This window comes from Aureococcus anophagefferens (genome assembly GCF_000186865.1).
Source record: "Aureococcus anophagefferens unplaced genomic scaffold AURANscaffold_41, whole genome shotgun sequence".
Lineage (NCBI taxonomy): Eukaryota > Pelagophyceae > Pelagomonadales > Pelagomonadaceae > Aureococcus > Aureococcus anophagefferens.
Window position 1 is genome coordinate 116,314 of NW_008705598.1, and position 2,074 is coordinate 118,387.

The 2,074-nt window shown below is 68.9% G+C and overlaps 2 protein-coding genes across 2 annotated transcripts in view; one reads left to right on the forward strand and one right to left on the reverse strand.

The window, feature by feature from the left end:
* AURANDRAFT_72615 (hypothetical protein) overlaps positions 1-523 on the reverse strand; it is a gene marked incomplete at both ends in the record, with an annotated part of 27,241 nt that extends 26,718 nt beyond the window's left edge. The window contains 2 exons of the mRNA XM_009043071.1: positions 43-142; positions 271-523. Coding sequence (XP_009041319.1) covers positions 43-142; positions 271-523 — 353 coding nt within the window. The remainder of the gene's footprint in view (positions 1-42; positions 143-270) is intronic.
* Positions 524-1,659: 1,136 nt separating this feature from the next.
* The window catches only part of AURANDRAFT_67531 (hypothetical protein), a gene marked incomplete at both ends in the record, with an annotated part of 3,114 nt that continues 2,699 nt past the window's right edge, over positions 1,660-2,074 (forward strand). The window contains one exon of the mRNA XM_009043009.1: positions 1,660-2,072. Coding sequence (XP_009041257.1) covers positions 1,660-2,072 — 413 coding nt within the window. The remainder of the gene's footprint in view (positions 2,073-2,074) is intronic.

Below are 2,074 nucleotides of genomic sequence, written 5' to 3' on the forward strand. Positions count from 1 at the left end.
GCGACCTCGAACCACCCGCGCGCGGCCCCGGCGCGCGCGGACGTCGTCCCGTCGCCCGCTTCGACGTCCTGCGACTTGGAGAGCTCGACGAGCATCTTCGCCGTCGGGTGGCCCACCTCCATCGTCGACAGTATCGTCGCGCCTGGGCAGGACAAGGGTGATTCAACGTCGCTTCAACGTGAGTGTTCCGCGCGCGCGCGTTCCGGAACAAGCATCCATGCTTCGAGACCGTTCCGAGAGATGATCGCTCGTCCAAAAATCAGCCGAAACGAGTGGAAAACGGCCGAGATATGAGCCTTTGAAGTTGGGAATTTCGCTCTCTTGTCCTGCCCTGCGTCGCGCCGTCGTTCGTGATGAGCACCTCGCCGTCGCCCTTCTGGATCATCTTGTCCATGCCCCGGGGGCCCAGGGACGTGCGGATGGCGTCGGCGATGGCCTTCGCGGCCATGATGTTGCTGAGGCGCACGTCCTTCTCCTTCTTCAGCCCGCGCTGCGACTCGCCGTCCATCGCGCGGCCGCTCATCTTCGCGGGGGCGGTAGGGGGCGTCGCGGGCGTGCCTCGGGAGCACCGACCTGCGCGCGGCGGTGTGTGCGCGCGCGCGCGCGGTTGTGTGCGGGTGGTGGCGTGGTGTGGTGGAGATCTGGGTTTGCGCGTTGCGGACGGCGCCCGGCCGACGCTGGCGAGTTCACCCGTTCGGAGAACCTCGGGAGAGTTCACCCGTTCGGAGAGACTCTGGAGAGTTCACCCGTGAGGAAAGAATCTGGAGCGGACACTGGGCGTCGCTGTGGCAGGCTGCGGCAGGGCGCGGCGATTGTTGGCAAACTCCTATGTCCGCGTCAATATCTACCTTTAGCTTAACTTGAAGCTGAAAACCAAGGTTATCCCGGTTCATCTCAGAGTCCGACTGAGTCATCGAGATGGATCTCCGTCTCGAGGGTCTTCGGCGACTCCAAGATCCATCGGCTACTCCAAGATCCATGCCCTTGCCATCGAAGCCCTCTCCATCCTCATCACTGGCATGCCCCTATACAAGGGCCACCCGTGTCCCTCGGCTAGCCCAACGGCCACCCCGCGGCGCCATTCCGGTGACGCCCCTGGGTGGCTCCTGGGGCTCGAGGGACATTCCGCTGACAACCCGTCCTCTCCGCCTACAACATGAGGCCTACTAGTAGGAAGGCCGCCTCTTCTAACTTCGCAAACAACCTCGCAGCCTCTACGGAACGCGCGTGCGTCCCGACGCAGGCTACGGTCTTCTGGCCGGCGCCTGCGCCGCCGCCGGGCGCCTGGCTATTCATCGCGCCGGGCGAGCCTCGGGCGGGCGCGGGCGGCGCCAACTTCGACAAGAAAAAAAAAATTGGCCGGCCACGAGGCAGCGAGAGCGCTGGACCAGCGCGCTCTTTGGGGTCCCTCACCCCGGACGCGACGCGCCTAGGCGCTCCTCCCAGCGAGAGTCCGGTTCCGCGTGGGTCTCGGCTAGGCCCGGGCTAGCGGTAAGCAACTCCAGGCCAGGCCGGACCAGCGCGCTCTTTGGGGTCCCTCACCCCGGACGCGACGCGCCTAGGCGCTCCTCCCAGCGAGAGTCCGGTTCCGCGTGGGTCTCGGCTAGGCCCGGGCTAGCGGTAAGCAACTCCAGGCCAGGCCCCGGTTGCAGCGTGAGCATGGCGCCCAGCGTGAGCATGGCGCCCATGCTTTTGGCCGCGGCGGCCGCGTGCGCCCACGCGCTGGTGCCCGGGTCGCCGTCCTGCGGTCGCGCCGTCCTCCGGCGCCGCGGCGGCGGCGTGCGCTTCCAGGGGCCGGGCGTCGGGTCGAGCTTCCCCGCCCACGACGGCGGCGGCGACGCCCCGGGCGCCCGGGGCGCGCTCAAGGGCGTCATCCTCGGCGGCGGGTCCTTCGGCCTCGCCATGGCCTGCGTGCTCGGCCGCGCCGGCGTGCCCGCGACGCTCCTCGTGCGGAGCCGCGCGGACGCGGACGCGGTGAACGCGCGCGGCCGCCACCCGAAATACCTCCCCGACGTCGACCTGCCCGAGGGCACGCGCGCGACGGCCGACGCCGCCGAGGCGCTGCGGGGCGCGT